This window comes from Adelges cooleyi, unplaced genomic scaffold (genome assembly GCF_023614345.1).
Source record: "Adelges cooleyi isolate 19-005CV unplaced genomic scaffold, UGA_ACOO_1.1 ACOO_flye_CR_arks_rails_tigmint_CR_PRNA_376, whole genome shotgun sequence".
Taxonomy (NCBI): Eukaryota; Metazoa; Arthropoda; class Insecta; order Hemiptera; family Adelgidae; genus Adelges; species Adelges cooleyi.
In genome coordinates this window covers 2,784,616-2,812,489 of record NW_026096053.1, presented here as the reverse complement: position 1 = coordinate 2,812,489, position 27,874 = coordinate 2,784,616, and the positions used below count along the sequence as shown (strand labels likewise).

The 27,874-nt window shown below is 33.7% G+C and overlaps 1 protein-coding gene and 3 non-coding genes across 9 annotated transcripts in view; 3 read left to right on the top strand and 1 right to left on the bottom strand.

Annotated features, from left to right (window-relative positions):
- Positions 1 to 27,342, top strand: part of LOC126840789 (ADAMTS-like protein 1) — a 204,442-nt gene extending 177,100 nt beyond the window's left edge. Inside the window, exons 8-25 of one of the 6 annotated variants that reach the window (XM_050576729.1) lie at positions 6,648 to 6,753; positions 17,513 to 17,611; positions 18,272 to 18,404; positions 19,695 to 19,812; positions 19,895 to 20,083; positions 20,314 to 20,465; positions 21,216 to 21,550; positions 23,089 to 23,381; positions 23,473 to 23,600; positions 23,730 to 23,831; positions 23,955 to 24,121; positions 24,398 to 24,496; positions 24,896 to 25,034; positions 25,122 to 25,204; positions 25,355 to 25,541; positions 25,617 to 25,765; positions 26,219 to 26,366; positions 26,747 to 27,342. In XM_050576729.1, the coding sequence (XP_050432686.1) occupies positions 6,648 to 6,753; positions 17,513 to 17,611; positions 18,272 to 18,404; positions 19,695 to 19,812; positions 19,895 to 20,083; positions 20,314 to 20,465; positions 21,216 to 21,550; positions 23,089 to 23,381; positions 23,473 to 23,600; positions 23,730 to 23,831; positions 23,955 to 24,121; positions 24,398 to 24,496; positions 24,896 to 25,034; positions 25,122 to 25,204; positions 25,355 to 25,541; positions 25,617 to 25,765; positions 26,219 to 26,366; positions 26,747 to 26,853 (2,734 nt within the window). In that variant the 3' untranslated portion in view covers positions 26,854 to 27,342. Of the gene's footprint in view, positions 1 to 6,647; positions 6,754 to 17,512; positions 17,612 to 18,271; positions 18,405 to 19,694; positions 19,813 to 19,894; positions 20,084 to 20,313; positions 20,466 to 21,215; positions 21,551 to 23,088; positions 23,391 to 23,472; positions 23,601 to 23,729; positions 23,832 to 23,954; positions 24,122 to 24,397; positions 24,497 to 24,895; positions 25,035 to 25,121; positions 25,205 to 25,354; positions 25,542 to 25,616; positions 25,766 to 26,218; positions 26,367 to 26,746 lie in introns of all 6 variants that reach the window. The other 5 variants (XM_050576731.1, XM_050576730.1, XM_050576728.1 and 2 more) reach the window with 5 other exon arrangements.
- Positions 12,730 to 12,822, bottom strand: Trnay-gua (transfer RNA tyrosine (anticodon GUA)). Its single transcript has 2 exons — positions 12,786 to 12,822; positions 12,730 to 12,765 (listed from the first exon to the last, which is right to left on the bottom strand). It is a non-coding gene; the product is annotated as a tRNA-Tyr (tRNA).
- On the top strand, positions 14,652 to 14,743 carry Trnay-gua (transfer RNA tyrosine (anticodon GUA)). The gene is given in 2 exon segments: positions 14,652 to 14,688; positions 14,708 to 14,743. It is a non-coding gene; the product is annotated as a tRNA-Tyr (tRNA).
- Positions 15,093 to 15,184, top strand: Trnay-gua (transfer RNA tyrosine (anticodon GUA)). Its single transcript is given in 2 exon segments — positions 15,093 to 15,129; positions 15,149 to 15,184. It is a non-coding gene; the product is annotated as a tRNA-Tyr (tRNA).
- Positions 27,343 to 27,874: the final 532 nt, after the last annotated feature.

Sequence of the window (27,874 nt, the reverse complement as noted above, 5' to 3'; positions counted from 1 at the left end):
CCGCGCAAAGCAGTTTTGATGGGAAACCCCAAATTTAGCTTATAGAAATTACTGTGATAGTTTGTCAAAAAAAAAAAAAATGGTAATCAATAAAGTATTCTAATTACTGTATTAAGTATACATCATAGTTCAAACTCTAAATTAAGGCTTTGCGAAAAATTGTCCATACTACACTCTTTGGAAATGGACGGAGTAGCGTCCTCTTATGTCCGGAATTCTAGAAATCCATTCAATTAATAATTGTGTATTCTTATATTGTGAACCAACAATTTTCTTTCCCTTAAAAAAATATTTGGGTTCGAATATTTTCCCAGTTATAATATTCAAATTATAAAAATAACTAACAAATACCATACTGGGGTAACCATTTGATTGTTTCGTCTGATGTTAGTGAAAAGTTCATGACGTTGACACCAGTTGTTTACTTGAGTTTAATTAAGTCAAAACTTGTCACCTCGGCGTCTCCAAGTTAAATTTGTGTCGCGTGTGAGTTAATATGTTTAGTCGTATTTGATTTTAGATAAACGTTATAATGTCGTATTAATTATTATTACATTTAGTAACAGTACACATAGATGATTAAATTTATATTAATTAAAACTGTGTTTCTATTCTACGTTAATGATTACCCGCAATGTTTAGAATTTTATCGATGGTCATATTTTTTCTGTAGTCGTAGGTTTGAGTAAATAACAAAAAACAAATTATTTATTTGAAATATATACGCGTTAATCTCCTAGATTACTTCTTGAACAATGTTGAAGTCAAACGTGTTTTGACTGTGTGTAATTTTTAAGAAATTCGGCGAGGCCTTGTTCCGACAATTTCCTATGAGATTCTTTAAGCCGCAACTCGTTATCCTTAGTGAAGACGTCCAAGTTGGCCGACAACATCAACGAAGACATGCACGATTCGACTATCTCGGCTTCTTCCATGGCCTGAAAAAAAAATTGGAAAAATATGTTTTTTTTAATTTTATTATTCGATAAGAATCCAACTCGACCTTGATCGCAATACGTTAAAGCCAGGGCGTATTCGAGGCGATCATTAATCTTTCTTAAGCCGGAATACAGGAACGGTAGTATTTCATTACTATTATTGTTATTACCTATTATATTTAATGTTATTATTGGTATTGCGCAACGGTAGTGGAAATCAATACCAGCTACCACGACGCTCTATACAATGACCTGTCCAGCAGTGCATACCTATAAATGTCAATCTACAAAAATAATCATTAACTTCGAATTTTGTAACTGAAGCTATACTGTCCAAACATAACCGAATTAGACGTACCGCTTGATTAATTGTTTTTAGTAAAAAAAAAGTTTGAAAATAATATTACACAATAATATAATATATTATATCGAGAAGGACCGATAAAAGTGATATTTTCCAATAGATTGGTTTAGTCAAGATTTATGAATGAAATACTTATATAAATATAAAAATATATAATGGAGTTCTAAAAGCATTTTAAACAAAATTATGAAAGTGGTTTTTCAAAATAAGTTTGTTCGAGTTCCTCGTTCTAGTAAGGACGTAAGCATTGATATAATTTATACTGTTTTATGGCCTTAAAACATTTGTCGCTTTTTTGCTTTATAGTTGAATAATTACATTAAAAAAAAAGAGAGTGAGAGAGAGAAACAAGATTTTTTATAAAACTTAAGCAGCATTTTAGAAAATTATTTGAGAACATTATCCATGCAATTCGCAATACCATAATATAACTTACAGGAATGCACTGAAGAATGTCTTAAGTATATGTAATTAGAAGTAAACAAAATACTTTTCGTTGATATTTAGTAGGAGGTAAATAATTCGCCGTGTGTGTTGAGCAAGTTGTAAACAGATTATATAAATAAAGCTTAGGATCAGTTATACAAGATAACGGCAGAATTGAAGAAATTGTGGGATTACAATAAAAAATTGTTGAAAGTGGTCAGTGGTGGAAAGAGGTTACCCCGCTTATGTGTAATGTAGGATTTGGCGGTGAAGAAGTGGAGACATTTTCGTGTACGTTATATTTTGCATTCTATTTTATTCAGTGAAGTGAACAAAATACGGCATTAAAAAATCGGTATGTTCACTGCAATAATAGGTACACTTGTGACGTCTAACATGTAAATACAGCTTCGATCAGCTAGATTTCTCGGTGTGTGATGTATGCCATGAGCAAACAGCTTTAAGCTCGTTTACGTGAGGGTATAATAAAATAAAAAAGCCAAAACTGTCTACAGTGTTAGATATTTACAAGGTTGTTCGCAAAAGCCAAAAAGTTTGCCCATTTGTCAGCCTACGCCAAATCGACATTGTGTACAGCGGCCGAGAAGAGCGACTATCCAGAAAATGTCATGTAACATGACTCTTGTTACTGTTTTGTCTCATTTGCCGCACATATAAATCATAATATATTATTACAATACTGCGTTGGCGACATAACTATTGTTTCCCGTTACAATAATAATAACATAGTGATGATAATTTTATATAACGTCAATCAGTATTGTAACATTATCTTATCTCCATTTAGAGACTTTTCGCGGTGTACGGACTTCCGACTTGCCCTTTCAGACGCCACCAACGTTTTAAGTGCCGTGCGTGTCCATTGTAAGACGGAATGAGCGATAAAACGTCTAAACGGTTTCGATAAAGTCTTTATTATCGCGAAACAATAGATTCGGACGGTGGTCTCAAATGTATTTCCAAAAGCAAACCCACGCCAAATAATGGTTACACACACACACCACACACGAAAGAGAAATAGATTTAATTGAAATTTTCATCGACCGAAAAGAACGCCCCGAGTAAACAACGAGAACAAATTCAATGATGCCATTATAATGTTGCTGTATGCACTTACTTAAAGTGACAAAACATTTATGTTTTACTATAATAACTGGGACCGACGTGACGGCGTTGGGATTTTCGAAAATCATTCAAAAGCTCCTATAAAAATTAGGTGAAAAAAAATAAATCTTAGCTTGTTATCTACTCGAATTATGTCTAAAATTCCCTAACACCACTCCAGCAAACATTTGGTTTGCAGACCAAACGGTGGGTTAAGTTAGGTAAATTAATGATAATCACAAATAACAACAGCTTGCTATTTAATTCTACACTTTAATAACGTATTATATATACATGATTTAAGCCGAAGCACATTTACTATTATTTTTTCCGGATAAAAACAGTATAATTTATAAAACCTATAAACCTGTCTACATGTTGCACAGATATATTATGTCTGTATACTACTCTTGTTCATTTATAGAATTTCCTCGGTCTTCTGCTCGTAGACGATAATGGTTTATTGATTTTAATGTAAAAAGAAATTTCCGATGGAAAAAAAGTTCACTCAATATTTTAAAATGATGATTTCAATAGTTGCCTGGTAAAATTTAAGATATGTGTTCACATTCGTTCCGGAGTATGCCAGTTGGAATTTCAGATATGAAACATTTAACGACAAAAAAAACATGTTGTCAAAAAAATGACAAATTACACCACGCGTCAGTTATGGTTTAGTGTCACTAAGAAAAAAAGGCTGATGGTAACATTATTAACAACGTCATTGTATAATGATGTTGACATCAGTCATAACCAACAATAAAAGCCCTATCACACACAAAAAGTGTGATAGAATATTTTTCGATAGCAAATAATTTTATTGCGTTAATGGTTTTTGGCAAAAAAACATAACATAAAAATTAGTTTAAAATTTGGGGTCTAGTGATAACGACAGGGAAAAAAACTTTCCGACATCGATTTAATTCCGGAAAAGTTTTTCCTCGCCGGTCGTTAAGTTTTCGTTTACAATTTAGACATTACCGCTTACAGTAATGTCAACAGGGTTTGCGTTTCAACTTGATTCTCCGAATACTTTTAAACAGCGACAAATACCTAGGTACGATTATTTAAATCCAATGTTTTTTTTTTTCAGATACAGTTCATTCAGACCTTGACCTCTTGAATATATTATAACAGATATACCTAATGGTTACGGCCGATACGGCGCAATCTTAAAGCTTTCTTCTGATAATCAATGGGTTATAGTTTGTGTATTTTCGGACGGTTCCATGTTGTCATTAGTTAGGTGACGTTTCCAGTCCATTGCGGGGTCTACTTTGGGAGAAATAGTCAGCAATCAACTGTCGACACTATGCACAATGGAACGAAGATTGACCCTGAAATGGGTTTGAAACATCAGCTAACTAACGACAACATGGACTGATGCGAAAATGACCAAACCAATAGCTAACTAATAGTTCAATCCACGACGGTTTTAATAATCGAAGGGTTACTGACATAATTGTTGTACATCTATGTATGTATATCATCTGTAATTACCTGGTGTTTGTCCCTGAGTTTTAAATGAGCCGCCTTGGCTCTCTCGGTCCACTTGGCGACTTCCCGTTGGCCTCGTTCCAACTCGAAAGCGCATTTTTGAGCCCTGGCGTTTGCTTTGTCCAACTGCTCCTTGTATTCGGCCATCAGTGCCGCCGACCTTTGCCGATTATAAGTGTAAGCTTCGATGGCAGCCCACATTCGGTGGAGTTCGTCGGCCATCGACTTGTACTCCGTCCGCTTGTCTTTTGTTTGGAAACACTCAGAACTGTTGGTCACCGCTTCGACATGAGTTTGTTTGGGGTCGGTAGACCGTGTCAACGGAGCAGCCAACGTCGTCATTGCCGTCAGTGTTAACAATACATTGACACTAGTGAAAATCCACATGAGAAAATAATTCAAAACGCCCAATCGTCCGTCATCATTGGGTTGCTCGCGGTTACCGTAGCTTAGCGAAACGTTCAGTTTCTATACCAACAGAGTTATCTGCGAGCCCGCGCGCAAAAGAAAATTTATAAAATCAAACATCAAATAATTATAATACAAAGCTGTGTTTGGTTATAAGTAAAAAAATTACATTCGAAATAATACTTTTAATTCATAATAAAAATAAAGTACCAAATACAAATAAAACCGTAAATGGTTTAACAAAACTTAATTAATATGTATAAACGTACAAATTTGAAAGCAAAAGACACATGTTTAAGAAGTTGTTTATACCTACGTACTAAATACAAATTAAACTTGTTTTAAACATTTTTAAAAATTATTTACTATTAAAATAAAAAATTTTAATCACTTATATATGGATGAAAAGTATATTGTATTTTTCTACTAACATCTCTTCCTTATAAAGTGACTGACTAATTAAGTTAGTATACATATAACTACGCGAGTATAGTCCAATTGCAGTGTCCTTAATTTAAGCGGTTAACGATATCATAATACCAATAGAGAATAATATATATGTATTGTAATATATTATTATACCCAAATGTTAATAGAGCAACCGTTTTGCATACCAACAATTATTGGAAAACCTTCATCGCCGAGGTATTTAATTTTAAGCGTTAAGAAGCGAAGCCATTTTTTCATATTCGAGCAATCTACGGTACTTCCACCATTAAGAGTAGACGCTGTTAAGCAGGGACTTTTTTTTATGCTAGGTCCTTTTTATTTATAATAGTTTTTTTTTACATCAGTTTTGACCAAACGCGAAATTGGTTTCCAATTTGTTTCAAAAGTATACAAAAATAAGTCGATAAATAAAAAAAAACAGTACGTACAACGGCTTGTTATCAAAAATATTTATTTGGCAAAAATAAATAACAGTTTTTTTTTTGTTCTTGTAAAATGTTACAACGAGCTCAAGCCATTACCTTTCACCTATACGTGCTTTATGTTCTAAATCAAGATACATTATACTCTAAGGCTTATTATGGTATAAGGCTTTTATAGCTGTAAAACACAATATGTCCTATTTTGCCATGTGTTCAAGTTTTTTAACGGCTGAAAAACAACGGTTTTTAAAAACAAAGTTGTATGCCTTTGCACAACATATTTTTATTGATTTACAATATATTATAATTGAAACACTTACTGATCGCGGTCGTCGACTAAGGCGTTGTTATCATGTTAAAAATATAAAACATTATTTAATCATATTTTCCAAGAAATTGATATCCTTCGATATCCTTCGGCTTACAGCTTAAACGCTTTTCGTTTACGCGAAAGATATCCTAAGCCACTCTCTTTTTTTTCTCTTAACGAAAACGTAATACTAAGTTAAATTCGATTTTTCACTACTCTACAATGTTTACATTAAAGTTAAGAAAAATAGGATGCTGACGTTTGTAAAAATATTTTTCAATAATACTACAATTGCGCGTTTTTTTTTATGCTTGACACAGTTTTTACTGAATTTAAAGTATTGTACAATTCTTCTTTTAGCTTAAACAAACTATTATTATTATATTTTTTTTCAAAAGACGCATACAATTCTAGCGCAAAAAAAAAGTAACTACATGGCAAACAGTTAAAATTATTCGTTCAATTTTTAGACATAAAACTCAGAAAGCCGGTGGTTAATTTTTTTACCGAGGGTCTTCACTCGTTAAGCCACTATTGTACGTTATTTTATGAGACTCACGAGTCTGATGATAAAATATTATTTTACATTTTGTCGTTGCTAAAAATTGTATTTCACTCTTAGATCTACATTCAACCGCCGGACGACGAACCGGCGTAGATAATTTTTTATTCATCGCTTAATTTTCAATGTTTTTTTTTTCGCTTAGGTGGGTTGCCGACGACAATTGGAGTCCTTGCAGCAAAACGTGTGGAGGTGGAATAAGAGTCCGACACGTCTATTGCGTGGAAGAAACTAATGGTACCAGGACGAAAGTAAGTTCGGCAAAGTACTCAAGTTAAAACTAAAATTATGGTACAACAGCGAACCGTCTAGAATCAAAGTCCCAAATAATAAAGTGTGTTTTAAATAGAACACATTACAGTTTTGTGTGGAAGGTGTCAAAGTTGATTGTCTATGCGAATGCTATTTTTGACACCTTCCTACAACAAATGCGAGACTACCACAGTTAAATAGGTATCTACAAATAATTGTATTAGTTTTAAGGTAGGTCATCCGTCAAAGGATAGATGACACATTGGACAGCGGTGCCTCTCTGACTAACCATTTACCATTTAACCTAATATGTATCTGGCTAGCGGTAGGCGACTATTGACTGAAGTAAATGCGTTTAGGATGTAGGTTTAGACTAGAGGGTAGGTTTTTTTTAATACAAAAGAAAATTATAGTAATCGAGAGTTGAGTAACAATAAAAAAGCAAATAATAAAAAAAAACAATTAAATATAAACATGAAAAACACGTTTAAAGTATAACGACCGGGTTATTTATCGATGACAAGTGCTGAGCATTAAATAAAAAAATAAATCCAATGTTCTATTGCCGACTAAAACCTATTAGACTTTTTGGATCTGCGGCTTCACTCATTTATCTTTTCTATACTAAAATACAGTCATGGTTCCGGCCAAAGCAATTCTCCAAAGATACATTCAGAGCCATAGATAAATTCATGATATCGCTTATCACAGATGAAATCAATTAGAAATTCTAACATTCTTAAGTTTTTTTAATTTTAATGTATAAGTTTTACTAAATAAATATTTGGCATTTAGTACCTAATATTTGTCTATTTCGAATCTTGGATATTTTTCAATAAAAAAAACCCGTATATTTCCATTTTATTTCAGACCGGCCTAAAGTAGGGCGTAGGCGTCAATAGACTGAATACTTAATTGACTGCGACATTTTAATATGGCCGGTAACATCTTCAGTGCGAATAACTCGACAGTTCGTACGGTTTAAACTTTAAATGCATCCTATAGTCGAAAAAGCTATATTATTTATTATATTATAGAGGTAATCATTATTAAGTAGTGAATCGGAGCCGATGCGAACACGGAAGGTGTACCCACCTACGACCATTAGCCAATGTTTTCAAAAATCGTACGACCGGTGCGGTAGTCCGGCCAAAATTTTTATAGGCACGCTCCCACGGCGGTCGTTAACGAATTGATGGCGCTGATAGCCCGGCCACTGCGATGAATGGTTTTTTGCTAAGTAAGCGTTGCTCTACTTTCTTAATGGTCTGTATGTATAGTGAAAAATCCCAATTTTTCAGCGCGTCTATAGCCGGTGTATAGGTAAACGATAATACACTACTATACAAAGCGATTCACAGCACTTAGCGGGGACTGTTGTATAATATACGTCTTGCACCACGTTAGACAGTTTAAAACTTAACAAGACTTTATTTTGCGAGAATATTGTGATGAAGTATATTCAACATGTATTTATTGATAGCTTGTGTGCATCAATCAATAAAATTGTATGGCATCGCTAAAATATAAATCCATATTCACGTTAAAGTCGTAATCTTCTATAACAGTGGTTCTCGTTACACACCATGTTACTAAAAATATATATATATATATATAAATTACTTAAATTAATTTGTATTACTCATATTTTTATCGCCATCTTATTTTCACAATAAAAAAAAAACGTTTGATTGACTGACCTAAGAGTTATTTTGTACAATTTTATCATTGTTCTCTCGGCGTAAAATTATAGGTATTCTGTATGCTACTTATACGTTAAAAATTCGAGTATTAAATTATATTCATAATGGCAATGGTTGAGATTTGATGATAGCACAGTGGTTGTTAGTATAGGTATGTTAAGCTGTTGATGTTGGTAAAATTTAGACTTAAATATCTAATTTATTTATTTTTCTTTGTAATTTCTCTAGTAGACGGGTTTTGGGTCTAAGTCAGTCCTCATTCAGTTATGTGTAAAATAAGTAAAACAATCAAATGTAAAGAACATGTAATACACAAAAACTTTATTCGCAGAGAAATTTTAATACAACTACAATTATTATTATAATTACCAAATTTCAATACACTCGTGTAACGTCACTAAAATAGTTACCGCGTTCACACGCAGTCGTTAATTCACATTAGAATTAATTGGGTAGTATACACAATATTATTAATCTTGGAATTAGATTTAATACTAATATGCGTTCATAATGTGTTTATATGCACTCGAATCGCATTAAGCTAACGTGAATTAATAACTGCGTGTAAACGTGTTAACTGTTTTAGTGACGTTACAAGACGTGGATTGAAAAAACGTTATTTATTTACAAGAAAGTTTTAAAATAAAACTGTTGTTTTTGCACAATACAAATAAACGGACCTGGTCAAACTATATATATATTTTTTTGTAACGTTTAAACATAATCGATTGTTACTACTAACTTTTTTTTTTAACTTGTAAAGCACTTGTACTAAAGTTCCATGTTGTTAATTTTAAAAGGAAGACTCAATAACTATATCACTTGCCTTTTTTTTTATTAAATACTTGGGCATAGGTCTTAAAACAATCTACAGACAGTCAATTTGCGGTATTACTGGCTTTGAACCTAATAATATGTACGGCAATAATAAATATTTACAGGTTCGAAACCGTTAAGTTTATCAACAGCTCTCGTCGTCGTTAATGACTTCCCGGAATTGTTTCTCAGCTGGTACTCGAATAAAAATTATCAGACTACCGCATTACGGTTAAGCTTGGGCACAGTACAGTACTATAAATTATTATTATACACACAATATACCACATATGTATAAAACGTACCCGTACAATGTTACCGCACCGTCCGGGAAGAGGGTTGCCTTTCCGCGGTGGCTATTAATTAGAAATATTGCCTTGTTGTGTAATTTGTCGATAATCATATTTACAAACAACTCGAAACTTTTCCAACAGACACACAATTATAATAATAATGTTGATTGATAATAATATTATTATGTACCTATCCCTTCGCCACTCGAGTAGGTACCGCCACGGCGATCAATTAATTCAAATTGCTTCTTCGCCGTCGCCATTGTTCTGAAAAAGCCGCGGGGTGGTTTTTTTTAACTAACGTTAAATTCGACATCACTCTTCAACTTCATGCCACACTTATAATGTACGTAGGTACTGATCGATTGTATTTGTATTAATATAGCTGTTAACGTTTGATTCGCTAAGTTGTTTAAAAAAAATTCCCATTAGTACCTCTCGATATCCTTTTTTTTTTTAATTTTCAAGCCTTTAACTCAAAAAACCTTTAACCACGCTATATTTCGTTGCGAAATATAAAGACCAAATACTCGACCTATATTTCATTATGGAGTAGGTTGATGAATAATTTAACTTTTAAATATATAGTTAGCATTTTAATACTGATCAACTTGTTAAGAAAACTGATTTAAAATGAACTAGCCGTTATTTTCATTACTTCAATAAAAACTAAAAAAAAAAAAATGATATAAACGGTTATAAAATTATAAAACTAGTTATGGGCAGCGGCCAGAGGATTGGATTTGATACTGGTTAAGGTTTACAATTTAATAATATTATACTTAAAATATTTTTAATAAGTTAGATCTAAATAATTTACTAAGTGTATTGAAAGCAGTCGGTTTTTTTGACGTTAAGACCAAAGCCTGTCAGAATTTCAACTACTTAAAATAGTTAGATTTCAAATCTGTAAAGAAATATGAGTTCTTTGGATACTTTTTAAAAAAATTTCGGAAACATACTTTTGCTTTTTTTGAATGTAAAAACATTGTTTTTTGTTATTAAAAAAATGTTCAAACTTAATTTGTTTAATTACAGGAAACTAAATTTTCAAAATAAATTCGGCAAAGAACTTGAAATTCTTTACAGAATGGAAGTCTGATCATTCTTAGTAGGCGTAATTTTGTCAGGCAACAATAAGATCTTGCTGCTTATGGAAATTGACCGACAAATGAATGGACTTGGTCAAACAACAATTTTTCGTTTAAATATGGCCTATATATAACTTATATTACAAATATACAAATCTTATTCTAAATATACTTATTATAAGTGATGATTGATGACATTCGGCCGGTTAGATTTGTCTTGCCTTAACTATTAGTGGTCGGTGCGGGTACAGAGAAGTTCTCGTGGGGTTTAGGACCGAAATGGATTAAGTGCAAATCGCCCGAACTTTCGGCTGCATTTGAGTAGCGGACTGATAAATACATAAACGCCACTCACGTGTCCTCACATGTCTATACGTCGAAGACAAATCGCCGGCTGCGAGTTTTATCGAAATTGAATTAAAGTTAAAATAACATTATAAATCACACGGTGCCGACGCAAACCTATCATATTATACGAGTGCACGTGTGATGCGGATTCACTAACGACCCGAAGTCACGTTATGTTTTATAGGTAATTCGATAGGTGGAAAAAAAATAACCCATAAACGTCGAATCGGATGTGAGTGTGTTTCATCGATGAATGTAAGCTGATGTACAACTTGAGTACCCGACTCGGGAGTGAAATCTCGCGGGACACGACGGTAATAATAATTATTAGTGTTGACCTATACATTATAATATTATACTATAGTACAACACACGATGGGCTTCTAGTCGAACGTTTTAATACGCGTACGGGCACTTGTTTGCCGAGTAAAATCGCACTTGACCGGATCAAAACGCTAAAAAAATGGTTTATCCTTTCTTTCCACCCTCGGCCAAACGGTGTACACTTTACAACGGAAAAGGTAAAAGAAAAACAAAATCGTTTTACCCGCAAAACACACTTCGGGGAATTGTAGCTGTCGGCGCGATTCGTTAATTTAGAATAATATTATTAAGGTCGATACAATACAGGCCCTAAACGGTTTAAAGTGGAAATGGCGGTTATTGCGCGACTTCTCTATATTCCCCGAGTACCTACGATACGGTTATACCTACCTACTGTCGTGTCTGTCTGATACGTGGGCACTATAATAATGTACATACAAATTTAACGCAAACGATTTAACTTGATTAAAAACAAACGAACACTACACACGATAGCGTGTCAAGTGTCAATACGTGCGCCCGTCGTTGGGTTTCCGGCCTTTGCTCTCACCGGTGGAGTGCTTACGGCCAAGAACAAAGGTTAGAAATTAAATTAAGACATTTTTTTTTACCGACGCGTGTGGTTTGCCATTGTACACGGGGCACAGGAAGAGTGGTAAAACAAAAAAATAAATAACGCGCCAAAGAAAATAACGGGGCTGTACGTTATGTACAATAATACAGCAGTAGGCCTGACTGTAATAATAATACGATAAAGGTCAGACCTGTTTTAACGCGCAAAACGTGTAAAGCGGCGCTTTTTTTTCTCAAAAAAAAAAAACATCTCTTACCAGAGGACACTGGTAAATTGGCAAAGTTTTCGGCCGTTACGACGAAAAATAAACCATCGACAAAACAGTTATAACGACAGCGACACCTCGCCAAAAATGCCTTCTCCCGCTTACGCGCCAACTCAGCGCCTTCTCTTCTACCGTCTTTGCCGCCCTATTCGTCCAATATTTCACACTTTTATTATACATTCGGCCAATACCCGTGTAGTCCATAGTTCTACTTTATTTTGCTACCCCCCCCCTCCGTTTTCGCCCCTACAACCATTGTTGAATATAATAGTAACGGGTTTTTTTTTTTTTAAAGTTTAGTTCGATTTTTAGCCGAGAAGGTAATGTTTTTTATTTTTTATTTTACATTACAATATGTTATCAAATTGATTTCAATTTAAAACACTAGACGTGCCCCCCACACCGGAATCCAAATCGGCGACAGACCTATTGGAATTGCTACCGTAAGACGTTAAACATTTTCATGGCTGTTCGACGGGTGGTAAAAATTCGAAAAAAATCAAAAATCAACACATTTTAATAATTGTGTGGCACTAAGTTGAACAAAAAAAAAATTCGTTGTCCTTCGGGCCGGATTTGAACCAGCGACCTATGGATATCTGTGATTTTATTCTCCACTACAGTCCACCGCTCTACCAACTGAGCTACCGAAGGCGTTGGTAAACGTTCCCAGTGTTAAGTCTTTTAAGCCCGACAACCGACTTTCGCCGTCGCCCCGAAGCGATAACGTCACTATTATAGTCATAATATTAAGACGGCGAAATACGTTGGCAAGCCGATATAGCACTGGTGTAAGTCTGTTTGCCTAGGCGGGCGTTATCCGGCGTCGGGACCGGCAAAGTAAATGTTTTTTTTTTGTTCTCACTTCACTCACGTCCTCCGAGAATTATAACCGAGCCTGATCCTTTTAAATCCCAGACACTGCTAATGCGGTCCGTTCTGTATACATATATATATATACGCTATTTTTTTTTTTTATAACCGCCTCTGCAATAGCATTATTGTGTCAACACGCCGAATTCTTATTTTATTTTTTTTATGTTTGTATAAACAAGAGTATTCTGTCACGTCCCTTTGTCCTGCGCTCTACTATTTCAGCTTTTCCGGGTTCAAGTCATTGTTCAACTGCCTACACTAGAACAATTGTTATTCTCCACCAAAACAACAAAAGCTAATTAATTTCCCGACGTTAAGCTTTTTAACGGCCGTTTCGTTTAGTTTGCAAAACTCGGATGACCGATACGTTCACAATCATTTTTGTCATAGTATTATGTGCTAATCATTAGACCATTTCTTGAACTCTTGAACATCTACACCGCATACCGATAATATAGAGTCTACCCGGCCAAATATAACTAGGCACAGTACAGCCAATATAGGTTGGCGAAATTTGGTCGGGACAGTTATTGAATTTGACATTTACATAAAAATAGAAAGAATAAACATTCAGTAACCGCTTGTCAAGAAACGTTACCGAGGCAATTTCAAAGTACAATACATAAACCGCGACAACATAATAATAATAATATTACAATACAGTGGAAAATGTGTTAACCACTTTTCCTTGGAAACATTTTACAACGATACTATAGGCGAAAAACGATTTCATACAAAACGTGCATGTATGAAAATCACAAACATTGCAACCCCCCAAGAAATATAATTTTTATTGCTTAGGCATTATCCTTTGTTTTGGATTATTGTCTTTCGACTGTAATACTTTTTGTCATGTATGGGGGATTAAACGTTTTTCGCATAATAATACAATTGTGTTCACCCCTCAAAGTACGCTTGACATTATTATTAAACCGAGGTGTTATACAAAGCATTTTTTTTTCTAGATGTTTTATGTAATATAACTTCAAGCACACAAAATATATACTACCACACGACTATAAAATCACGGCGCCGGTTGAGTTAAAAATACATTTTTGTATAAAAAAATAAGTTTTTGCTCATCTAAAACGGATGTGTTAGTTGGGTAATCTCATTTGGTTTATTCAACTAATACTATGCTCATAACAATACACAGTCTAGAGTATTTTTTTCCCATATGGCATATGGTACCTTTGTATTTTTTATTAATTATTTGGCATTAAATAGTTTTGTATTAGTTGTATGCAGCGCCTCTTTTCGATGTGTACCTACGTATCAAGTCAATGGCAACTATAGGTCGACTTAAAATATATTTTATCGTTTTTATTATCGTTGCATCTTTTGACCATCCCATAAAATGATGTCCAATGATTTATAAAATAATATTAAATATTAAACGAGAGCCAAAGCCTGAATCCAGGAGTTTTGCATAGACTTTCCAAAGTGCACTTCATCGGTAGTCTCAGTCGCCTGTCCGAGTGAAAGGTCTGCTTTGTACTTACATGTAAAACCGAGTGTGAATGTAATTCGGTCGGGTCGATTGACCATGGTAAAAGTAAAAGTCAAACCGATTTAAATGACTAAATTGCAATAGAAACTGATATCAACCTTCGGTAGCTCAGTTGGTAGAGCGGTGGACTGTAGTGGAAACAAATTCACAGATATCCATAGGCCGCTGGTTCAAATCCGGCCCGAAGGAAACAATTTTTTTGCTGAAAACGACAATCAATATATTATTATAATCCAAGATTAATTAATGCAGGAAATCCGCACGATAATAATATTTAATTAGATAAGTGAGTGTCCATAATTGTTTTCCATATGGGAAACGTTTTACTTATTAAACTTAAAATATAATTATAATTTAAAATGTTGAAAATCTAGTTAACAATTATGTTTGAACATTCAAATCAAACTATTTTAACTATATAACTACTATAACAAAGTAGAATAGAGTAGGAAAATATGTTTCTAATACTAACCGATCGGTTTCGCTAAGTAATCGATAAAGTCACTTTAATCTAGTAAAAATAACAGTTGTAGAGCAACCTTCGGTAGCTCAGTTGGTAGAGCGGTGGACTGTAGTGGTCGTTGTAACACAGATATCCATAGGCCGCTGGTTCAAATCCGGCCCGAAGGAAAAATTTTGCACTTTTTTTTATTGTTTTTTTTAAGTGATTCATATGGTTTGATGATAATTAAGGTGAACATATTATTTAAAATATATTAAGCAAACAACGTACACTTTTAGCTTCGATGCGGAGCTGAGAAGGTATTGTTTTTACAAAGATGTTTATATTTTTACCTATTTTTTTTTTTTTTGTGTGGACCCACGATATCTCGTAAACCGCTGAACCGATTTCTTCGTGTAGCAACTCTATAGATCAGAAATCATACCCGGAAGATACATCAACAGTCCAAAAATTAAAAAAAGTCACCGCTTCCCCATCAAAATCGAGAAAAACACCTAAAAAATTTACAAATTTTTCAACTTAAAATCACGATGCTCTATAACTTTTTTAAAAATAGTTGAAAATGTTCCAAATTTATATGAATTGTTCTTCAAACATAGTACTATCGATAAACATTAACAAACAAAAAAATATCATGAACCCTTTCCCTTAGAAGGGTTAGAATTTTTTTCTTTATTTCACTTTTTCAAGCAAATTTTTAGAGATTTAGATCTGAAAATTAGACCTAAGGTAGATCTAAAATGGAACTATAACATATACAATTTTCTCAAAATCTGTTAGCAAATTTTTTTTTATTAAAGAAAAACCCCAAAACTAGGGTAAATTTACACTTTGGCCGTAGTCAGTTTCTAGGTTGCTATGTGTGTGTGAATCAACAGTCAACGGGTAATGAAAATATTTTCATTATAATGTTAATTACGATAAATGGGTAACTATGACAATACATTTTTATAGGCAGACGATCAACCCTTATCGTATTCGTGTCCACCCTGCACAAGACTAAATATTACATTTTAAGTACATTATTGCTGGTCCCACGATATTTTCTAAACCACTATAACTAGTTTGAACATACTATCCACAGATTCGCATCGAAGCGTTAATTTAAAAGTGATTTTATCACTTTCAGTTATAATAAAATCTGTAGACCTGTGACCTCTCCGTCCCCACTATGCCCCGAACCAACTGTACTGGCTTTTTTTTTAAATACAAGCATTTAAAAAAAAAATGTTTGCTTATATTAGAAATGAAATTAATTTCATGATTTTCAATCACAAGTAACAAATTACATTTTTGTACCAATACAAAAAAACTTAAAATTGATTTCATTTTGCTTATCATAGGTATTTTAATTTTAACAATAAAATATCGCTATAGTTATAAAGTATACTTATAGTACATTCTTTGGAAGTTTTTGAAAAAAAACAAAACACGGAATCTCAACAACGCTTAAATAAATATTTAATATTAAAATAATGATTTAAGTGAAAATAATAAAAGAGATATTAATTATAGTGTATGTTAAAAGAGTATTGTTAAAACATTTTGAGCTTAATCTAATTTAACCTTAAGCAACTTTTACGTCAGACGTGATTATTTTTTTGCTTGCTCTCTATTTTATTGAGTTTTATTTTATTTTATCGAAATCATATAAATACAATATAGTCAAATAAATAAATGTAATCTATGGGTATTATTTAAAGTTAAACCTCTTAACTCGATCATTATTTTAACGTCTGGTAATAAAAAAAAAAAGTAATGCAATACGAACAAAACTGGGTGACATCCGTAATTGGATATGATCGGTTTGAAATAAAATATTACTATGGCTTCATTATCGTTTTTGGTATAAAAACATATAAGTTTGGTTTTTCGGCGGGTATGGAAAACCACAAATTACCTAAATTCCTCAATACTGACACGCAGACAGATTTGTTATTGATCCTGCTGCGTTCCCGCATCCATGACGATTATTTAGTCTAGACAGTAAACCCAAAAGAGAAATAAAGATGATTAAGAATTACCAAAGAATATTAAAGTAATTGTGAAAAAAAGAACATTTGGCAGTTTTCGAGGACCTTGTCGTTAAGCGAGAATCGTTTAACTCAAAATCGTTTGGAATAACGTTGAGAATAATATTATTATTACACTGTCGTTTTTTTACTGTCCATTTTTTGTAAATACATCATAATCGAGTTCGTCGAATGCAAAACTTTACAACATTGGAAATATAACTTATATTATAATGTGTTTAAATAAACATATAAACACAAAAAATGTGATCTCAGTCGTTAACGTGTCTGTTGTAAAATCAAGTAAGGACACCAAAATAACTATTAATTTAAACCACTAAGTATGTTAATTATCGATAAGGTGATATTAAATATATTATTTTATACTTAACAGAAGCAAATATAATGTGCGCATCTATATTCTAGGTAGATGAGAAATTGTGAAATTATAAATAATTTAAACAACGACTGTTTATGTTTTAGGTCTGGCATCACATGTGTCACGGGCACAAACCTAAAACGCAAGAACAATGTAATAACCAACCTTGTTACTCGGAATGGATGACCGGCGAGTGGTCAAAAGTAAGTAAAGCCTTGGATTGGAATGTATTTATAAATATAGATAGGTCAATTAATGTATAGTTGCTTTAACTGGACATTTAATTGACCTATTTTTTCGGTTATTCCAAATAAAAATGTATTGGGTTTTTATAACCATAAATTATAATAATTGTAATTGATTTAGTCTACGTCTACATGTGTGTCCTAAAACGATTTAGCTTTATTTAAATTTAATTAGTTAGCTCATAAACGCTCATTAACTATAATCTATATAGTTTTTCCTATTTCGGATTAGTTTAAAATTCATCAGCTGGAATTTGGATTAAGACCAATTCAGTCACAATTAATTCAGATAAAATACAAATACAAACATTTATGGAATGAAAAATTATTTAACAATTCCAATTGAGTTATCTATATTATAGTCTATTTCAGTTTTAACATCGTTATCCTTTTACATGTGTTCTTTGAACTTTCGGAGTTGGCTTTCAACCGAACTTCAACTGTAAATAATTAACAGCTAATTCGAATCACTATTAGAACTGAAATAGTTTTAGCCAATTCTGATCGAGCAAAATCGACTTAAACCGCCCGTGTAAACGTTTACTAATGTTTGTTGTTAAACGCTGTTGTTTCGACACAATGACAAACATGATGTATTGTTGGTGTTTGGTCTTATAGTGTTCGGCCACGTGCGGTCAAGGTCTGCAAATAAGAAACGTCACGTGCAAGACCAAGCAAAAGTATTTGACTTGCGACCCGATGATCGAGCCGAGGAGAACGCAGACTTGTACTTCGAACGCCGCTTGTTTCCGTGAGTATCCGTTAAATGCAGCAGTGTAATAATGACACGGAACACGGTATCTAGGTCATAATACAATACTTAAACTGTACCGGAATGACGTTGAAACGTGTGTTGTGCGACAATTTTTCGCGCTTATTATTATTCGCGACGAACCCATTGTGTTTGAATGCAAGCCCGGCCGAAGCTTTCCCGACAAAAAGATAAATGGTCTCGTCCTAGTGTGTATACATATTTGGCGAAATCCTCTTGCGCACGTTGTTAGGCAATGCCCCCCTGGGGAACGGCACTTTTCATTTCAACCGTCTTACACGGAGGTACACATAGCTGCTGCTGTCTGTGTTGTATGTGTATGTAGTATAATATATGTATTTGTGTGCGGTACTACCCATCCGATTCAATGACGTACGTTGTCGGCGTACAGTTTTCCTGCATAAATCTCGTCCGGAGACCTCCAAATGAATTGCCTACACGCTTTTCACTTTATTATTTTGGCAACCGCCAAGGCAACAGAAACCGAGTGACCGGCGTTATTCAGCATACCCATTTGAATGGACGAGACGAACAATTTCACCGTAGATTCGTTTCAAAATTAAAAGTTAATTAATCAAAAACAATAGTAATAGCGAGTCCAGTCGGGGCGAATGGTAGCGTAAAGCCTTTCCTTTCGGGGCGTTGATAACGAAGAAAATATAAGAAAATAACATGACCGAAATGACAAACCTGTTAATAATAATTTATGTATAAGGTAATATAAACCCGATTAGATTAAAAATGAGCGCACAGTTTGATCCATTTTGGGATTATTTTTTATTAAGCATTTCAAAACTGTCTTTATTTTACTAACAACGATAAACCGATGTTTGACATTCAACTTAATACAAGTAAAAAAAAGTTAAAAATCGGCGAATACAGTTTCGGTATAATATATTCGAGTATTTATACTTTTTTCAAACAAGATCAATAAGAAAAGACATGACTTCCCCTAAATTGGCTTTTGAATGCAATACCATGAATCAGTCATGCCGATATTAAAGCCAATATTGTATATAGAACGTTTTTAACCCAACTGGCTGTATTGCTTTTGTTTTTATTTCAAACTACTACCGCGCCTGAAAAGTTGTATTATACGCCGTTTAATGTACTCCACAGACTTATTAAGCTCGAGTTAACTGTCAACGACAGCTATCGTGTTCCCCGTTTTGTTTGCTTTAAGCAACACCACCACCACCACCACCACCGTTTTGTATGTTGTCTCTTTAACCGTGATAGTTTGTTTGTTTGCTTTGCTCGTATGTACAGGAGACAACAGCTTCGAGACGGACTCGGATTTCGCCGGAGGGTCGACGAAATCGACAAGTTTTTCACTAGCCCACGCTCAACGGCTGGTCGGCCAACAGAAAACTTCATCGCACACCATGTAAGTATACGCCTACATAATATTGTTAGGTATACGTTCTAATGCACGTTGTACATAACTTATCTGAGTGCTGTCGGCGCAGGTTCGTATCGGACAATTGGGGTCCGTGTAGCGTGACTTGCGGCGAAGGGGTCAGGACCAGGAAGGTCTACTGCAAGGCTCATTTGGATTACACTCAGATCATGACAAAGCTAACGGATGACGCGTGCACGGGTCCTAAACCGGCAGAGGTGGAACGGTGCTTAGCCATGCCTTGTCCGACGAATAAAATGTAAGCATATTTGATGTACAATCAAAATCTAATTAGGAAATTCGTTCTTAACTAGTTGGAAATAAACCGGAGCTTTTTTGTTTGTTTTATAAATCCAGTAAAACCCTCTAAAACCCATATTTTTTTTGTAAACGCCGAACATTTGTTAGGCTTCAACAAAATATACCCGGTTTTTTTTTATTTTGCCAACTCCGTTTAGCGTTGTTTTTTTATTTTTTTTTATTTTCAAGGTTCGACCAAAGCGAGAGATCAGTAAGAGATGGGTACGCGGACGCCAGCTCGGAGGAGTTCAATCCGCCCAAAGTCGCTCCCGGTTCGTTTGGTAAAACATACTCTTGGAAACGAGAGGGCTTTACGCATTGCAGTGCTTCTTGTCTTGGAGGTTAGACTCGCTGATGGCTTATTTATATAAATATCATTATAAAAAAATATTGTTATGTTTTTTATTATAATTATTTTCGGCGATAAAAAAATATTAATTACTGTAACAATACTACTGTGTGGGCGTTTGTCAAAGATAGTATACTATATTATTTACAATATTGGTAGGCATTATATTATGGTAATATGAGTATAATTGTTTTGTAAATTTCAGTTGTTTCTAAACTAGAGTCGAACGCTGTGCTTTGCGGCTGAGCATAATATTATAAATGATATTGTACAACCGAGTTAATAAATAAATTGTGTGTGCTAAAGTAGCGGCAGACACCGAAATATTATTAATTGGTTTTAGGCAATTTACAGCTAAATGTATTAATAACTAATATTTTATTAACCATACAGTACATAGCAAAAACAAGTATACTTATGTATGTATGTATAGTTATATTTTTCTATTATAGTAAAAATAGTATACAACATTTATGGCCAAAACTTATTTTCTAAAACATTAAAAAAAAAACAACAAGTGGGAAATTACACTTTGACCGTAGTACATTTCTAGGTTTTTATTTTATAATTTCATCGTTTTTTTTTTTTTTTGTAGTCAACTTTTTTGGGCTTTTACTACCGAATGTGTTACATGGTTTTATATTATTGTCGTTTGAAATATTCTTTAGCTGCCGGTAAACGATCGTTGTATTATACCATTATTATCATCGTCATCGAATACATCACAGGTGTCGTTTCGCAGGCGTTCAAGAATCGCTGGTGCTTTGCGTCCGCGAGGAGGACAAGAAAATCGTCTCGCCCTACTTGTGTTCGCGCGACGATCAGCCCGAGGTGCTGACACAGACCTGCAACGATCAACCGTGTCCGCCCAGGTGGAACGTCAGCGAGTTTCAACCTTGTTCGCACAGCTGCGGCATCGGGCTCCAAGTGCGGGAAGTCAACTGCATACACGAGGTGACCGAGGGCAACACGGCCATCGTGCCGAACAACATGTGTCCCACGCCGGTGCCGACAGACCGCAAACAGTGCAACATGATCGATTGCCCGACAGAATGGAGATCATCGGAATGGACAAAGGTAGGGGAAAAGTGCGAATTAACAAAATCCGACCGACCTGTCGACCGTTATGTGTGTTGGACAAACATTACGAATTTTCGTTACTTTTCATGTGAACAAATTGTGTTTTAATCATTATGAAAAATGCGAATTTTTTTAATGAAAATCGGCTTCCAACGTAGCCCGTATAGAGACCAATAAATCGTTATCTTTTTACAATTTACACAATGGTAATTGGACCAGTCAAAGTCGCACAGTTTTATTACAGCGACAGCGTTATCATATTTGTTATAAATTATTCCACCGATAGTTTTATGAGTTATGATTTATAATGAGGTAAAAGTCGAATAATAATAATCCCTTTGGCATCTAAAACGAGAAAAAAAACACCAAAATTTAAATAATTTTGTTTTATTGTGTTTCATTGTTATTGTGGCTCTGAAAGACAATTGCTTTTTGTTTCTTTTTTTTTGAACCGAAATTATTAGTTTTATAACGTTGAATTATATTTGTGTAGTATAAAATAAGAAAAAAAATTTTTCTTCAAAATATCAACTTTTTTTTTTTTTTGGGGGGGGGGGTTATTTATATTTTATTTTATAGTAGCTTTAGGTCTCAACGTCTAAAGTATAATTGAACGTAATTTTAAATTACTCTTGTTTACATTTTTTGTTATTACAACATTATTTTAAAAAATAATCTTCAAAACATTTTCGCAAAAGCTCTTTTTGTAAACAATTTTCGATTAACATTTTATTTTAAAAACATTACACGGAAATTGGATTATAAAAATCGATTAAATTTGTATCATAGATATTTTTAATTCTGACTATTTTTTAAAAATATTCAAACGGTTGTCGTAGACCACCTCGTTCTTTACAAGTCTCCTACAGTGATCGTTAAAATGGGATTAGAAACAATTTTGAAACCAAGTACAGACACTGTATAAACCTTTGATAATTCTATGCATTTTTGTGTTGCTCAATTCATAAAAGTAAAACAAGTGAACGTGGTCAATGGTTAATCGTCATAATATTATACGTAAAACTTAGTAAAGAAAACTATTAACACAAATCTTAATGTAAAGTGAGTTTTTTTGGCTGGTGACTAGTACACGAAATACGTTGTAGCAACGATACATACATTGTTGTTGTATGACTAAAAATATCCATAAAATTATTTTGTTTTAATTTAAAATTAATCTGTAAATAATTTTATTCAAACGATTAGACTCGTGTTTAGATTCCAATGGTGCTATACTGTACTAATATTATATCATCAAATTTAAAATAATTAAAATAGATGAGGGTCGATGGGACGACATCTGAATATTAGAAAAATAAGAAATAATTTACTACGTCAAGGAATTTTTCAAATTACAACATTTGTTTGACATAAATATAGAGGGAGAGAGCGAATATTATTTATCTCTTAGTTATTTACTTAATAATAATGACGGAGACAAGAGTACAGGCGATTCTAATGTAGTTTTTTTCATTGGAGCACTGGTTATGGCACAAACGGGTTTTTATAATAATTGTATTTTGTTGCTGTTACAGTGTAGTAAAAAGTGTAACGGCGGCGTCAAGACTAGAGTGGTGGAATGCGTGCAGCGAATCGCCCACGGGCATATCATAAACCAGCCCGACTCGGAATGTACCGGCGACAAGCCGCCGGACAGTAAATTGTGCAATCCGAACGCGTGTAGTGCAGTGCATGAGGCGATTATGGTGTCTGACGTGGCCCAGAAGTACGAGCAGGGCAGCCCGGAGGAAGACGTGACGCTCAAAGTGGGAGGAGAAGCCACCGTGTACAGAGGAGTCGAAATGAAAATGCGGTGTCCGGTAAAGAGGTACGATAGGTAAGCCTATTTTTTTTAGTTCCCGTTAGGAAAAAAATGTCGAAAATAAAAAAAAAATTACAAGCAACAATAATCTGTTTAGGGCCAAAATCCAATGGACCAAAGACGGTCAAACGTTGCAAAACGGCAAAAAAGTGAGGATCACCAAAAAAGGAGTGTTGAAAATTCACGCCACCACGTATTCGGACAGAGGAACATATTCCTGTACCGGTAGGTTAACGACGTTTGAATAACGATCCCCGCTACTCATGAATTGATTATAACATTGCTAGACTGCATACATAATTGCAGTGTTATTACATTATTAATTCACAAATCGATGTACGGTTACCTTTTCAGCCGGCAACGTCCGAGCTACTATGAACATAAGTATTAAGCCTCGTCCTGGAGAGTTTCCCAGTTCTGAAGAAATAGACAAGCCAATGAACCAACAAGACACGGGTAAGTGCGACGTTCTTTACAACCAGATTACCAAATTTATACACTGTACTTTGTACATGGCCAAAGCTGTAGGTTATTAGTTAATGTGGTTAATGGTTATCTTATTATTGGTTTTTTCAAAAGATGCAAGCCCGTCGTTCGCAAGCCCTCAAGGTATAGATCCGACGTTCGACATCAGCCACGAGCGAATCAAAGGGGAACACAACCGCGAGTTAAAACGTAAATCCAAAGGAAAACTAAAGTCGACGCAATCGACACCGCAAAGCACGACTTCAACGAACCCTCAAGTAGTAAGTGATACTTAATTACAACTACTATCCTATTCGAATACATAATGCTTTATAACCATAATATATTATAATATGACTTCAACCCGTCTATGTACCATACTTATGTTCCCTAAAATATTTTTTCAAAAAAGTACCACTGTGTGAGATATTATGTACAGTACACACTACTACAATTACAATAAAGTAATCTAATTTCAAAACATAACTTGTGTTGTGCTATGTATGTAGTATTTATGTGATCAGTACAAGTCCAATATTATTTGTGTCTGTGAACAGGGATCCGAGAAAAACGCTCTAGACGACTCCCCAAAACCCACTACTTCCGGAAGTTCACGAAACTTGCCTCACCTCCACAGTCTTCTTTTTAACCTCAAGGTGAGATCGAAAGAAAAATATAACCGTAGAATACCGTCTTCTGGCATTGTTCCTTTTCCCAGTGAAAAAAAACTGCACAATCCATTTAATATATAGTTTATTGATTTATTTCCAAACCTAAGCACCCAAGTGTTTTTGTGTAATATTATATTTTAATTTCATTTTCTAATTGACTATATCCATTATAACCACCATTGTTTACATTTTTACGATTAAGTAATTTGCATGTAACGGCTGTATTAGTTTGGTAATTGTTCTTTCTTAGTTTGTTAATTCGTTTTGTAACACCTAGCAAAACTAGTACACTGTGTTTTTGTTTTTATCATTTACTTAAACACGGGGTGGGTGTACGTACCATTAACCTATCCGTACGACAAATCTCACTAATACAATTTTTAGGCTCTATGGCCGTTTCAGGGCGGCAATTCGGTAAGCAACTCCAGAGTGAACAGAATGTTTATGGAAGAACCGACCAACCATAAAGGAAGTGTAACTACCACCGAAGACCCTCTAGGTCAAGCCGTTTTACTTGGTAAAGGTAAATTCCAATCTATTTCTGAGACTTTCTAATAAAAAGTAACGTGTGTATCTGCTTATCGATTCACAAACGTTGTGCATTTTTTAGGCGATAGGAAAAGCGTGAAATTCGAATGGATCATTACCGAATGGTCGACGTGCTCTCCTCCTTGTGGAGGGAATGGATTCCAGGTAAGCGACTTCGCAATGGCAGGCGGCATGTCTCGTATATTTTAAACACAATAGAATTTCATACACTTTTAAGAAATACACAATGATTATTATTGTATTTTGTCTATATGTAAGTATACACAGTGCGTTGATAACGGTATTTGTTTGCAGATGAGAGCCGCTCACTGTATGGTTAAACTTAACAACATGACTCAAAGCGTGGACAACAACTTGTGCGAAGACGCAGGTCTACCGACTCCGGTGACGATACAAAAGTGCCAAACCGACGACTGTCCACAGTGGAAAGTGACCGAATGGAGACCTTGTGAAGAATCCAGATGTTTTACATGGAACACTGGTAAACGTCAAACCGATGACTTGCAAACTAAACCACAATAATACATGGTTATGAATTTTTTTTTTATTTCCATAGCCATGCAAAGGCGAGACGTTTACTGTCAAAATTCAAACGAAGCCACTATATCAGACGAAGCATGTAAAGGTATCGAAAAACCGGTGAACCGAAAAGAGTGTTACAACGATCAATGCAAAGGCACTTGGAAAGTTGGAGAATGGACAGACGTTAGTATACATACATATTGTACAATATTTACTTTAAATTATAACTATGAATTATAATAATTTTGAAAAAAAACCAGTCAATCTCAGTTTGTTAAAACTTTTTCAAGTTTACTTACTTATATACATACTTGTTAGTTGTTTTGATAATGTCTATTATATGTCAATATCGATGGCATAGTGTGGGTATTTTATATGTATGTGTATGGGTGATAATTTTAGAAAAACAATGTTTTTTTTTTATGTATAAACGAAAATTAATCTTTGGTTTGTGTAAAAGGGTATTATGTATATATTGTATTATAAACTATATATAACTCAATTAAAATTCACTGTTTTACTTAGGTCATCGTTTTAATATCATGAAAAAAAAAACGTTCGATTTTGTTATTCGTAGCAATTGCATTAATGCGAAGTATAATGTTTTTTATAAAAATGATTTATCTTATATTTTAGTGTACGGCATCTTGCGAAAAAGACGGTTTAAGGTATAGAATATTGCAATGTGTTTGGTTTGGCACTAACAAACCAGCCGGAACTGCATGCCGAGACCAACCCAGGCCTCCTGTTATGAAGACTTGCACGGGCTCGGCTTGTCCCCCAAGTAAATAATATGAACAATAATAATATTATCAATATATATTAAATATTGTGTATTTTGTATTTCTTTGCAATGCCTACATCCGCAATGAGACCTATCCCGATTTAAAGTTTTAAAATTTAAGCTTGCTTGGGCATCTGCCTTTGCGGCAGCTACGCCATTAAAACTGCATTAAACCCTATAAAGAATATAATTATTAAATTCGGTTAGGTTAATAACATTTTTTTTTTACTAAGATTTATTGTGGTCATTAAAAATATAAACATGATATTGTTGTTGTAAGTTTTTAAAACATTTTGTCCTTGGGTTTAATTTCGAATAAAAACTAAATAGTGGTTCTATGTGATAATTATGTGCTCAATTAATACGTTTGATTTTTTTAGAAGACGACTGTAAAGATCAAAACAAACACAGTTGTAAAAATGTGAAACAGATGAACATGTGTCACTTGCGTCAATACCAACTACAGTGTTGTCAAACGTGTAAATGATCATTCCATTATACTTTTTTTTGGTTCTGATAATTTACTTTTTTCCTATCCATTTTCCCCCTATATTTTTCTTTTTATTAAAATCTCATTAAGTTTTTATAATGTTTTTTTTTTGTAAATAAGTAATATACAGAACACGACTTGTTAGTTAGATAAGATACTTAATCTTAAGTAGATAAATATATTTCCCACCGATTATATATTATTATCGTATAATAATGTACAACGTTACTAATTTTATACATGCCAGTAAGACTATCTACCACAAAGTTTTGCACAATCTTTTCTTTTAATTACATTTCAAATATTTTTAAATACAAAAAAAAAAGTTTTACTAGTGTTTTTTTAATTTTATTAAGTTATGTACATACAATTATAATCTCAGCATTAAAATATGTTTTACGATTATATAAATATTATAAAAACTTATTAATTAAAATGCTTTGTTTCACACTAATACAAAAAACATGCTATGATTTTATATATATACTGTTTTTGTTTAAAAAACTTATAGTTATAAGCGTAAGAACTTACGGTTATTAAACTGAACATTAGTTCAGATATTTTGCTCGTTATAATTTATTTAATCAGCCGTCATTTACACTCTATAGATCTCTTCAAACGTTATAATTATTTAAAAAATAAATGAAATGTTGTGGTCATAACAAATACATAAGTGTTTTGTTTATACCTAGTTCACTTTATAGACTAATAATCGACTGATTTAAATAAATTAATACGTTTAAATGTATTACCTATTACTTCTATTATTATTAATAAGTATAAATTATTATTATAACCAAGGTTTAGTAACTAGTTTTTAAGTACCTACTATATAGGATATTAATTATTATTCCACCAATTGGTACCCATACCTATTGAGATTGGTGCGAATCGTTTAATCAATTTAATAATAATAAAACAATTTTGTAGAATATTAAAATGTGTGTGCAATAAAACCTCAATCGGTTCCTAAATCGCTTAACGTCATATAATTATGAACAAACCATACCAAAAACGT